The following is a 12373-nucleotide window of genomic DNA, read 5'->3' on the forward strand; positions in this document are numbered from 1 at the left end:
GCATCGAGAAACACAGGAGGATATGCAGTTGGCAAAACAGCCATGAAGTACCTGACTGATTGCACTGATGCTATGCCATTCATTCTTGATTCTGAAGGAGATGGCATCAAAAACCCAGCTAGATGAGTAAAGACAGACATGCCTAAACCAGGAAGCACTGCTGCCATGGTTACCTATTAACAGTCACACTTACCACATAATCCAAGACACCAAGACCATAGTTGCCTCATTGAATGAGTTAAAGAAACGAATCAGGTCTTCTCCTTCTGGACCAAGCTTTTTCAAAGCGACTCCTAAAACCAGAGCAAACAAAACCAGGCCCAGAATATTCATCCCTTCGATCTCGGTGCCAACAGGGATCTGTGGTATCAAAATAAAGAGTGTGTTAGTTAGGCATCATTCCAATGTGAAATTGAACATAGGGATGTAGAAGGTTAACCAGTTACCCAGGAAGCATCACTCCTGCGTGGTGATGCTTACTGGGTAAGCCGGGGTGGGCAAACATTTTTGATGGGGGGAGCACTCCAAGAATTTGGAAAGTGGTCGAGGGTCGCACTTTTCCATATTAATGGAGGCGGTGCGGGGTCTGGGATAGAGGTCGGGGACAGAAAGGAGCTTGAAGTAATGGACTGGGGTGCAGGAAAGCGTGTGGGGGCTGGGAGAGAGTTTGGGTAAAGGAGGCAGTTGTGATCTGGGTTAGGGAACTGGGGTGCAGAAGTTTAGGTTGTGACCTGGGGAAGTGGACTAGGGAGCAAGAGGGGGTGGAGGGGTTTGAGCTGTCACCTAGAGCAGGAGGGGGTTGTGACTGGGGGCAGGAAACTGGAGTGCAAGAGGCGGTGCAGGGGTTTGGGTTGTGACCTGGGCCAGGGATTGGGGTGCAGGATCTGGGAGGGGATCTGGAGGCAGGAGGGGGCAGAGGGTTTGGGTTATGTGGGGCAGCAGTGCAGGAGAAGGGGCAGAGGGTTTGGGTTGTGACTTCGGAGAGGAGGGGGCTGTGACCTAGGGTAGGGGATTGGGGTGCAGGATCTGGGACAGGATATGGAGGCAGGAAGGGGGCAGAGAGTTTGGGTTATGTGGGGTGGGGGGGGGCAAAGGGTTGGGGTACCAGAGGCAGGCTCTAACTGGGAGACTTACCTGCTTGACTCCCAGCCACCAACCTTCTCAAGCAGACCCCCTGCCTGCCCTGCCCCCACACTGGCTGCAAGGGCCATGTGGTTTTTGAACAGCTACGAGCTTGAGGGCTGGGGGGCACAGTGCTTCCTGAGCTGCCTGTTAACAGGCAGCTCCCAATGGCCAAAACCGACCAATGGGGTTGTGCTGGGGGTGGGAGCAGTGTGTGAAGCAGCGTCTCAAATAGAACCCAGCTTCAGGTTCTCTTATCAGTGTGCCCGGGGGGAGTGGCAGGCAGGGAATCTGCCTGAGTCTCCCCACTGCATCCACAGGCCAGAGCTGGTGGCTTGGCAGGCCAAATCCAGCCCACAGAGGCCTGGGGTAAGCAGTTAACTGGCAGCCTACCTGGGCCCGAGCAGCCGGCGGTGCAGTAGGCCAGCCTGGGCTGGAGAGCCCCCTGTCTGCATTACGGGTTGGGGGGAGGGGGGCGCTCCAGCCTGCCCACAGGATCCCAGTTAACTTTTTAAACAGGATTTTACATCCCTAATTGAGTATAAATGACCCTCTTGTTGTTTTGCCCTGTGATAAGTCTGAAATCAGCATGGCAGAACCTCCTACAGAATGGAAAGAGACATTATGCAAAGCAACTCAACAATACTGTAGTGGAATTAGAAAGGAATGGGCTTCTGTGTCCGTTTTCATGGGAGTTAGTTAAGGTCTGATCCTGCAGTCCGTGGACATACAAGCTTCCCCACTGCCATCAGTAGTAGTTATGTAGGCACAGGGCAAGACTGGCACAGGGCAAAATAGTGACAAATCACTCATGGCTAGAACAGAACTAGGGCACTAATTAAAATCTCTTCTCCACGTCCCTGGGAGGGAGCACGTTCAGGTACCAAAGCCTCAGTGCTTCTCCTATATTTTTGCAAAGCAGGTAATTACCCATATCTACTGATAATACTTCACATTATTTTGTGGGAGGAACCAAAACCAATTCATACTTATTTCCAGCCTCCCCCATTACAACTTTAGGCAAACAGCTTCCCGCAGTCTAGACCCAATGAATTGCTATTGGTTAGCTAGTGATATATTTGTCTTCAATGTTTAGCCAGTTGGCTGTCGTGATCCTTCACTAAGTCTTGACAGCCTGAGAGTCCAACGCTGGAACAGACTTAATGAACCCCTGTAAAGGGGGTTGCCTCTAGGCTGCCTCCAACCCGTGGCTGGTGGAATTTTATCCCAGGTATTACAAGCCACCTGGAGAACGGCGTTTATTGGAATGTCTCGTGACATCCTTGCAACACGTCCAAAAAGCATAAGGTGCTGCCTGCAGACAGTGGCCCAAATGACCATAAACATCTGCATTACAGATGAAATCTTTCCACTTTATGCCATTTTGTGCAGAAAGTCTCTGGGTTTGTCCAGTCTGTGCTACCTACTGTCCATGTCTCACAGCCATACAACAGTATGGAAGGATAAAGCTTGAATAAATCCTGAACTTGATGCTGATGCCATATTCACTGCAAACAACCCCTGGCAGATGCCACGAGGCCAATCTGATGTAGAACCTTCGTGTGAAGACTAGAGGAGCTGTAAGTATAGAACCCAAATAGCAAAAGCTGGAATCCGATTTGATGGTTTCATTGTTCAAAGAGTTTGGTGTCACAGGCAGACCCGGTCCTAGATTTTGCAGTTTTGTCTTTGACCATGAAACATGGAGACCAATCTTAGCTGACTCCTCCTCACGCTGGAGCGCCCCCACAAAACCTGTACTAAAATCAACATCATCTGTGCAGTCAAGGTCTGTGAGCGAGGGATCACCCATCTCCATGCCCAGGGACCGGATGGAAAGCTGCTTTATGAAATCCATTGTCTGACAAAAGAATGCAGAGGCCACAATGTAACACCGGATACTGATTTAAAAGGCGCTTACAGCCGGTTCCACAGACAAACATGGGCAGTGGTTCTATTATGCAGCTCTCTAGTCAACTCCAGCAGACTGATAGGGACACCTACGCCTTTTATGGCCTTCCATAATATAACATCGTCTACTGAATCAAATGCAGTCTGAAGAAAAACATACGCTACGTGCAAGAGCTTCCTGAACTCACAATATATTCCTGACAAGTGAAAGGCCAAAATGGTGTTTAATATGTCCCGACAGATTCAACAGATGGTATTTAGAAAAGGTGATGGAAAATAGTGAAAAGTTCCTATTCCCTCTCAGTCAGCCCCATCAGACTTAGACAGCACCGATGAAAACATTCTTCTTGTTTTCAGAAATAGTTTGGCTAATTGGGTGCAAGTAAGAGGATAACAAAACTGATCTAGCTTTTCACATAAATGAGCTCATGATGTGCTGACAATCCCTCTTTGCTGTGCCTTTTGAACTCCTTTCCCCAGAAGAACTGTGGGCTTGTTTGGCATAACAACGAAATAGGATTTGACTGAGTGCACTCATGGTTTAATAAAAATACAATCGTTTTGACAAACTGTTTTTTTCCCACTGGCAGCACATGCTGCTTAATATCCCAGGTTGTTTTATTAGCTCGTCTTAGCACAATAAAAGATTAGACTAGTGACTTCCAGAAGGTTTAGATTTCTGGCTACTAGAGGCAGACATCTGCTCAGCACCAGAAAGATAAATGTATTCCTGGACAGAAGTTTAAAATGTAAAATAAATGTTGACAATTTCATAACACTGATGCACTTCAAATAAAACCAGCAATTTTAAAAGAGAGAATCCTTGTTTGAACAGTGTATCAGTGAATTGATAGTCTCTGATTGCCCTTGAATAACCACAGACAGAAACAAAGGACTGTCTAGAATAGGAGAAAGCGAACATTTTATCAGTGATTCTCAAACTGTGGGTTGAAACCCCACAGTGGGTCACGAGTCATGACCCTATTTTAATGGGGTTGACAGGGCTGGCATTAGACTTGCTGGGGTCCAGATCCTAAGCCAAAGTCTGAGCCACACTCCCAGGGTGGAAACTCAAGGATGTCAGACCAGGAGGGTGGGGGTCAGGTTACAGGCCCTCTTCCTGGGGTCATGCAGTAATCTGTACTGTCTGGGGAGGAGAGGAAAGGACAGGAGGCACAGTGCAATGAAGTTTGAGACCTGGTGAATTATACAGAAAAAAATACCAGTATAACGTCTAAACTGGTATGAAACCATGTTCATTAGAGCACAAAGCAAACACTTTTTGAACAGCTATCTGCAAAATGAGTTGATGTGTCTCTTGGCTTTCATAGCAGCACTGTTTAAATTCTTCCCAAGTATTAGGTTTTTTATTTCAAACCTAAAGAATGGGGAATTCCGCTAGGATACAAACTAGGGGACTTGATTCTTGCAACCTTGGAAGATACCACAAGAAAGATGGTATTGTCTGCTCATGCAATAGCCTACTGTACTGTTCTATATGTTAAAGTATGAGTATTGTCAATGTTTTGTCCTGTCCTCATGGCTAGGAAAGTGACTGCAAGGGGGAAAAAAGGCATTTCCTACTCAGACATGCGTGCAAGACTCTAGAGACATTCATGCGTAATTTTAATTTCTGTTGGTTAATTAGACACAACAGCTATGGGAGAATAAACTGGAGCCTATTCTGACTTCGACATCAACAGCAGAATTATTAACATAGCTCAAGTTGCAGAATCTCTCATTACTTATGGTGATTGCTCCTGGGGAAATTCTGCACCACTGCGGAGCAGCAGAAAAAAAAAATCCCTCTTCTGCAGATTGTCTGCTTCCTTGCAGAAAATGGCCTACGTGGGGAACAAAGAGAAGCTGCACTAGAACTCACTGACCCCTCCCCACAAACTCAGCAGTGCAGACACCTGTTTTGTGCAGCCTAGGGGAGAGGTAAATCAGTGGTGGTTTGGGGATTCTCTGGTTGCCCAGGCATATTCATCTCAGTTGGGCAGGGCAGGGGAAAGAGAACAGACTTCCCACTACCACGCACAGAGCAGCCAGGCCTGGGTCAGATGAAACCCCAGAGACTCCCCTTGGCTGCAGAAGGGGAGGTGTTTGAGGGCGGGGGCAAAGCTCAGGGTGGAGTTTCAAGGTGTGGGGGTGAGGCTCAGCAGGGAAGGGGGATTGGTTGCAGGGGTGTCTGATGCATAGGGGTTAGGTTAAGAGGGGGAGCTACCTGTAGTGTCCTCTTCCCTCCCCCTCTACCCAGAACCCTGCACCAATCCCCTGTGCATCCAGACTTCCTCTGAGCTGCCCACACCCTGGCTGTGCCACATGGAACCTGGTGCTCTTGAGAAATTCTGCACACACACAAAATTTGTCCAAACAACACAAACAATATAGTCATACCATTTTCAGTTATTTTGGTAATTTATGTCAAAATACTTTTCAACAAGTAATTGAAAATGGGGTGATTTTTATTGTGTTATTTGACAAATAAAATATGCAGAATTTTTCAGAATTCCCACAGGAGTAAGTGATGCACAAGTCAGAAAGAATCCAACTTGAATCTCAGATTCTGGACTGAGTTTGCTTGCAGGCAATAAGGAAAAGCAGAGTCAGTAGAGCTACTAATTTTTTTTCTAACTGAACTCCCCCCTTCCCATCAGATATTGCCCATCTGTTGATTCAATTTTTTTCCAAAATGAAAATTAAAAGTTTTTGATAGTCGAAATAACCTTATCAGAACATTTTGATTATTCACTTTGAAATGGCTCATGATTGAAATGTTTTTAACACTTCAAAAGTTTTCACAAGATGAAAATTTAAAAAAGGAAGCATTTTGTTCTGATTTTTTTTTTTTAATTTTGAAGTTCTCAGCCCTACGGGAAAGGATTGATCTAAATATATATTTATGCAGTATGCTCATTTACATAAACAGTGGAAATGCATCTAATTTACAGGGGCTCAAATGAGAGGAGAATTTTCATTATCTGTGCACCAGGACAAATTTTGTCAAGAGTTGACACCCCAGTGAGCTGCTTGGACTCAGACCTATCCTTAGCTGACTGGGGTTCAGCTGTCCAGCCCACTGTAGAATGTATTTTGAAAAATATGCTCCTTTTTGTTTTTCCCTCAGAAGATTTAAATGGGTCTTTTGGCAGCTTTAAAGATGGAATTCTTTTGTGTTCTTTTCATTTTTACACAGTGCTGGCCTCTTGTTCAATGGAACTCTATGCTTCCTTCCTAGAACACCATAAAGCATTTTAGTCTGACATTAATAGCTGTCTGTTGTAGCCAGTCGTGTCTTGTAAAGACTTTTCTCCAATACACAGTTTTGTTTTTAAACACTGGAATGATGCTAGGATGGAGCCTCCTTAATTCCACTGGGAGTGGTCTCCTTGCCCCTAGTGACGAGTGATCAGACAAACAGAAAATAAAAACACCTTTTAGCAGCTGAATTTCAACAAGACACAGCATCAGCACCAAGATGAACTCTGGACTAGGGATGTAATAGTGTGGTCGATTAGCAAAAGCTTATAGGTCAATGCTATAGACTACACACATGTTCCTCCTCTCCTCCCACCAGTACATTTTTTAGCAGGCTGGCCAGCAGCCGAGCTCTGTGCTGGGTATGGGACCTACCCCCATTGTGGCTCTGCGATTAAAGTGTATTAGGAGCCAGGCGGGCAGGCAGCCCAGCTCAGTTCCGGCTGGTGCTGAGTCCAGGAGCTCAACCTCCCTCCGTTCCTCCCATTATGGGGCTGTTTTTTTAAACAGGCTCCCCTTGTGGACCAGCTTCTGCCTCCTGATATAGAGGCAGCAACACAGAGTGGCAGGGGGCTCCTCGGAAGGGAGGCCGGAGTGCATTGGCTGCTTGGGCTCACCCCCAGGGACTACAGAATAGTCGATAACAGATAAGAATTCATGAGGTTAATCGACTATTGAATTAACTGATATTTAACATTCTTACTCTGGACTAGATCTGAAGATGGTAGATGCCTTACACCAGTATTTTTGTTCACCAAGATAAAGTATTCAATTGAACATGGGGCAACACTTTTCCTTCTTCTCCTTTTTATGAGTCTAATGTTAATTACAAATTGGGCCTGATCCAAAGCCTCTCATTGATCTGAATGGCCACTGGATCAGGCTCTGTAGTATCTGTGGATTATGCTCAAGGAGAGCTATATTTCTGCTCAGCTGTGTTAATTTTATCATCTCATACTCCCACTCAACTCCACCCCATCTGTTTCGTCCTGTTGTTGCATCCTGTCTGTCCTTTCTGGGGCAGGGACTGTCACGTACTTGTCTACACAGGACCTACCACAATGGGGCCCTAGATTGAGATGCTGCTGTGATATTGATAATACTAATCCCTGTTTTAATTGTTGTATTTCTTGTCTACACCATATTGCACATGTGCATCTCTTTTGTTTAAAACTACATACTGAAATTAGTCTCTAGATCCCAGCAGACCCTTTCTGGGCTATAGATTTCATTCCGTCTGCTAAAACACAAACAGACAGTAGGATATTCAGAGAGGACTGAGGAACAGAGCAGTGATCAATGTTCGTGCTAAATGCGTAAATTAAGGCAATAAGATAAGTGTCCTGAATATCATCAGGGAACAAAGCTCTCGTGAACGCTATTTTTGTTTTGTGTCCATAATGCTGCTTTGTTTGAAAGTTTCTTAGGGGGGGATGCACTTGAATGTTAGAACAGAAAAGGCTTTTCTGTGTCAGGCAGTTTTAGAGACTGTAATGAAGAGGCACTTCCTCAAAGAGTTTATCAGCATGGCTCAACAAACCGCTGAATCTACTCGCCCGTGGCAAGTAGATTTCAGCTGGTTGGTCCGTGCGCCCCATTCACCGGCGCTTCGCACATGCCGGTCTGGTGCATGTGTGGGAGAAAAATCAAATAACTCCAATTGTGTTAAAGGGGAGACTGTGGAGGAAATCAAAACTCTCTAAAAGAAAACTGCTGTAAGGGTTAAAAGTTTTCCAGGTCTCTCTCTCTGTAACAGAGAAATCATCTTAACTCTAATCAAGACCCTTACAATGCCTATCTCAACTTCATGGAGACTCCTAGTCTGTCACAATTTGTCTTGTAGACTCCTCACTCAGGTTCTCATGTGCCTTTGTACTGTAAAACTTACTTCTAGCACTTCTGGTGTGAACAGAAACGTCTCAGAGTACTTTTGCTGAGACTTTGATATGTTAAAGAAAATAATCAACAACTAAACTGTCTGAACATACTGTATAAAGGATCACTGAAACTGTCTCTCAGGGCTGCTGCTGCTCTCACTCTGGTAGCTGTCAGCCTGCATGCATGCATAATAAAGTTTTCCTTCTAGATTTCTCTCCTGCCTCACTGCTTTGACCTCCAGCCTCGGATCCTTCTGGGGACTCTGTACCCCAGGGGAGCGAGATTTCCCCAACAATTGCGCGGTGCAGGGCTGGCGAGTAGCTCTTGCCAGGGTTTGTCAAGCCCTGTTTATCAGGACATGTTTCTCTCCCCCCCCGCCCCCCAATTTCCCTGTCTTTTCAAGGTATAGTGAAATACTCTAAAAACTGCAGCTTACTGATGGGGAATCAGCGGGGTAAACTCGTGGAGTGAGGTACTAGGACTCCTTAATGACAAAATGGCAGGGGGATGGTAAGGATCTCCTGATCCTGGCATGTACATTCTGGTTTACCAAAGAACGTCATGTGAGGTCTCAAATAAAAGCCAGGATCACATGGGACATTAGTGTCGTGAAACGTACGTACAGATACCGTGTAAGAAGTTATGTACAGAGACTGACACTAGAAGATTTACCTGGTGTTGCTCAGGACCTTAACTCTAAGTTTTGTGTATGTTGTCCATTTGGGGGCAGTAGAGCTGGTATTTCTGTGAGTGATCAGTCGATAAAGGGCTAAACATTACAAGGGGACACTTCAAAGGGACACAGGGACTGGTGTACACCTACTGATAACCTGCCAGGCAACGAGAGGGCTAAGGACTGGCATAGTTCAGAGGAGATAGTTACGAAGCTGGTGGAAACTTTTAGGGTATGTCTACACTAGCTCGGTAGTTCGAGCTAGGTAGGCAAATGAGGGCAACCGGAGTTGCAAATGAAGCACAGGATTTAAATATCCCGGGCTTCATTTGCATCTTCCTGGGTGCCGCCATTTTTAAATCCCCCTTAGTCCGAACTACATGCGGCACGGAGTCGGTAGTTCGAATTAGGATCTCTAATTCGAACTACCGTTACTCCTTGTGTAGCCGCGGGCACGGAGTTCGGACTAAGGGGGATTTTAAAATGGCGGCATCCGGGAAGATGCAAATGAAGCTCCGAGCTAGTGTAGACATACCCTTAGAGCCACAAGGAGTACAAGGGCAAGATTCCCATGAGTGGAAGCAGAGACAGGCCAATGCTAACCACTTCTGGAAATGACACTCAAGTCTCTGCAGGCTATTCCTTTGAAAAAAAGGTCAGCTGACATCTCCACACCTGCAAATCAGATGTAGTTTTCTGGCTACTTGCAGATTTGCCTCTGTTCTGCTTCACCTGTCGTGATCATTGCTGCGAACCAACTGTTACAGCCTTTAAATCTGTAATTACAACTTCATCTGGTTAATCACTATCTCAACCAACATACTGGTTTAAAGAATGCAGAGAGGAAACGTGTCATGTCTGAGGGCTTCTCTTTTATTTATAAAAAAAAAAAAGGACTAAACCGAAGGGCTAAGGGTCAGTCCTCCAGTGGTAGGGCTCTAACCTTGGATTCTGAGGATGTGACTGCAGGTCCCTTCTCCTCCTCAGACTTGCTGTGTGACTCTGGGCAAGTCACTTAGCTTCTCCCTTCCAGTTCCCCATCTACAAAATGGAGGTAATAACACTTCCCTACCTCCCAGGGATGTTGTGAGGTAAAGACAGAGACCGTGAAACATTCAAATACTACAGTAATAGAAGTCATATAAATGCCATAGATAGATACAAAGAAACTGCCTTACCTTCTCAAATGTCACATTTCCAATAGAGATGTTTCGTATTATTATCTTGTAATCTGTAGCATACTGTGGATACAAATAACATGTTTTCTGTCCATCAGATTATTGCTGTGACCCTACCAGTATTAGTACAACATGTCATCACTGTAAGGTGACCCAGCCACTACATGATTTCATCAGACTGTTTTGATCTAGATCCCAGAGATCGATCGGGATGTAAAAGGATCTCTACAAACTAAGTTAAACTTGCATAGAGAAAGGGAACACAAGTGAGAATCGGAAATAATTCTACTGATCATATATAGAGTTATTCCCAGCTCCTACCCATGCAATGGAGATCAGAACAGGGTCCATTAACCCAAACTGACTTGGGCCCTTCTTGCACAGGAAAAAAGAGCGATTAGGTATTCAGTTCCCACCCTGTGTGGCAATACCAGAGTACAATCTTCCACTGCATAGCTTCCAAGTGACAATATTCCTTTAAGTTGCTCAATAACTGAAACTCACCACTACAGTACATTAGTATTTAAGAAATATTTATAGACAAACCATTTTAAATTTAAAGTAATCACTGCCATTTTCAAAACTGATGCGTATTTTAGGATTGGCATGCCTTTTTGGTATGCAGTGTTGGTCCCAGGATATTGAGAGAGACTAGGTGGGTGAGGTAATAGCTTTTATTGGACCCAGTTCTGCGTGTGAGACACACAACTTTTGAGCTTTGACTTCTAAATATATTAAACACATGCCAAGAGCAAAGCTCTTGATTTTTTTTTTTATAAATAAAAAATTTGAATAATGGTGAATTGTGTCAAGGACAGTGTAAAAAAAAAAAAAGCAGACTCTCCTCACTGAAACCTTGTACACGTAGCACATTGGACTTCATCAGGTTGTTACAGAATACCTCTACACCAAGGAATACTGTGGCTATATTTCCCACTTATTTCATATGGGATTTTGGCCTATGGATTTTATATGAAACCTAACTTTGGAGTTTGATCTTGCTTTAAAGAAAAAAACACAATGGGGTTAACAATGGTTATTTTTCAGCTCGGCAATCTGAACGAATTGTAGCAATACAGTGTCTTCAGCAATAGGTATCTTTTACATACATCTAAAATGGGCCCTGTTATGGATTCCCCTCCTACTGCTTTATGAAACTGACTTATAGATACAAATATGCATAGCTTGAAGATGTTTTGGACAAAATACCTCATGTAACCTATCAATTTTTATGTCACAATCTGCTGGATCTATACATCTTATTCTGGTGTATGTATCATTCTTATATGTAAAATAATAGAAATATGGAGTACGGAATGGTTTATGGTTTTAAATATGCAAACAAACGCCATCAAAGGTTTCCCTCAATGTCTGGATGGTCACCTGTAAACGGCCTTTTTTGTCCTTTAAGTCTTAGCAGTGGTTGGTCTTACGAAGTCATGTGACCACCCTAACTGGTAGGGTCTACCGTGGAAGAGTGGAAGGTAGAGACAAAGAGTTCCTATCCAAAAGGAAGGCTATTTAGGATGCAAAGTTTTCAGGCTATTGGTCTTTAGCTAGCATGTCACTCACGAGAGAATGAACTAGACAGAGAACCCAGGGTAAGATGATCTTCCCTGGTTTGGAAGTTCAGCTGAAATAAGCACAGATTTAGGGTAAACTGGTAATAAGCTTCAGGGTATTAGAACTAGCTATGTGTTTTCTGCAACTTTAAATTTGTAATTCAGTTTGCTCTCCCTGTTTTCACTTGCAACCACTTAAATCCTACTGTTTGTACTAGGGATGTTAAATTTTGATTAACTAGCAGGGGCTCTTGTGCATTTCAAAGATTGAAACGCGAGGTGGAGCCTGGGGTCAGCGGGGAACTCTGAGTGGTAGAGGCAGCAAGGGGGAGGGAGCGACTAGTCGACTAGTGTGTGGACTATCCAATAAGCTTTTGCTTATCGGATAGTCGATTAGTTGCTTACTTCCCTAGTTTGTACCTAATAAAATTACTTTTATTTACTATCATGCCCTGTGTAAATAATTGTTCCCTTTGTGTACATTCTCTCTTTCATTGTTAAAGGGCGATTACCTGGATGATTTATTTGGGAGATTTGGGGGTAGCCGAGTTAGTCTGTACAGGATAAATTTAAAAAACAACAAATGGTCTGGTGGCACTTTATAGACTAACAAAACATGTAGCTAGTATCATGAGCTCTCATGGGCACAGCCCATTTCTTCAGATGACCAGAGTTTTGAGTTTAGGATGTGCAGACCCAAAATAAATAGGGGAGAAGGGAGAGGAGGGGAAAGGAAGGGGGCAGGAAACAAGAAGCAGAGGGTATGAAAATATCAAAGGAAGGGTAAT

General features: G+C 44.3%; 1 protein-coding gene across 1 annotated transcript in view; it reads right to left on the reverse strand.

Annotated features, from left to right (window-relative positions):
* Nucleotides 1–12373, reverse strand: part of SLC1A4 (solute carrier family 1 member 4) — a 48285-nt gene that overhangs the window by 13092 nt on the left and 22820 nt on the right. Inside the window, exons 3-4 of the mRNA XM_014569035.3 lie at nt 10024–10086; nt 194–360 (exon numbers count right to left, since the gene is read on the reverse strand). Coding sequence (XP_014424521.2) covers nt 194–360; nt 10024–10086 — 230 coding nt within the window. The remainder of the gene's footprint in view (nt 1–193; nt 361–10023; nt 10087–12373) is intronic.

The sequence above is a fragment of the Pelodiscus sinensis genome, chromosome 3, assembly GCF_052426305.1.
Source record: "Pelodiscus sinensis isolate ZL-2025 chromosome 3, ASM5242630v1, whole genome shotgun sequence".
NCBI classification, from domain to species: Eukaryota; Metazoa; Chordata; order Testudines; family Trionychidae; genus Pelodiscus; species Pelodiscus sinensis.